Genomic DNA, 1163 nt, shown 5'->3' with positions numbered 1-1163 from the left:
ATTTGTTACTGTGTCTCTGTCTCTCTTGCAGTTCCAATGCCATTCTCTCTATCTTTGGTTGCTCAGTAGCTGTTTAGTCAGCCCTCAGTTCTTCAGGAGGAATTGTTCTATTAATAAGTTTAATTTGGTGTGTTCCCCAAAGGAGGTGAGTTCAGAGCTTCCTAAAGTGGCCATCTTGAACTAGAGCCTCCTTAGGGCCTTTAAAACACCACTTCATTAACATAACCTCAGTGGAATTGTTTGGAATAACAAAAGACACCAATTTCACCCTTTTGGCTCTGGAGCTATTTGAGGAACTGGAAAAGATGTCCCTATAGCTCTTAGTGCTTAAGAAATTACAAAGGTTCTAGGAGGTGTGTGCCACAAACCATGGACAAGAGCAAATATTTATTTGCTATAAATCTCAATATTACTCCGGGTGGCGCGGGACGGAGTGGCCAACGGTCTGCAAAGCAACATGCCTAAGTTTTATTGTGACTACTGCGACACATACCTCACCCATGACTCTCCATCTGTGAGAAAGACACACTGCAGTGGTAGGAAACACAAAGAGAATGTGAAAGACTACTATCAGAAATGGATGGAAGAGCAAGCCCAGAGCCTGATCGACAAAACAACTGCTGCATTTCAGTAAGGAAAGATTCCTCCTACTCCATTCTCTTCTCCTCCTCCTGCAGGGGCGATGATTCCACCTCCCCCTAGTCTCCCGGGTCCTCTTCGCCCTGGTATGATGCCAGCACCCCATATGGGGGGCCCTCCCATGATGCCAATGATGGGCCCTCCTCCTCCTGGGATGATGCCAGTGGGACCTGCTCCTGGAATGAGGCCGCCTATGGGAGGCCACATGCCAATGATGCCTGGGCCCCCAATGATGAGACCTCCCGCCCATCCCATAATGGTACCCACTCGGCCAGGAATGACTCGACCAGACAGATAAGGAGACACAGGAACCTCTTTATATCCATTTTATATTACTTGTTCTTCACCAGGAGATCATGGTGCTGTGATTCTGGGTGTTTTCTAACAGCATGACAAGGAAGACTTGCTCCCCCTTCCTATCAAACAGAGAATAGTTTTTGCAAGGGAGTAGTGGGACAAAAAAAAAAGCAATTTCCATTTGTATCGTGAAATGTGAAAATAAAATTGTCAACTGTTTTAGTTAA

General features: G+C 46.0%; 1 protein-coding gene across 1 annotated transcript; it reads left to right on the top strand.

Moving 5' to 3' along the window:
* Window positions 1–419: 419 nt before the first annotated feature.
* LOC125169628 (U1 small nuclear ribonucleoprotein C-like) lies at window positions 420–1163 on the top strand. The gene has a single exon (XM_047865134.1). It carries the CDS (start codon window positions 683–685, stop codon window positions 935–937), a length of 255 nt encoding a protein of 84 aa, XP_047721090.1. The 5' UTR covers window positions 420–682; the 3' UTR covers window positions 938–1163.

Source organism: Prionailurus viverrinus, chromosome B4 (assembly GCF_022837055.1).
Source record: "Prionailurus viverrinus isolate Anna chromosome B4, UM_Priviv_1.0, whole genome shotgun sequence".
Taxonomy (NCBI): domain Eukaryota; kingdom Metazoa; phylum Chordata; class Mammalia; order Carnivora; family Felidae; genus Prionailurus; species Prionailurus viverrinus.
This window is presented reverse-complemented; position numbering and strand designations above follow the sequence as displayed.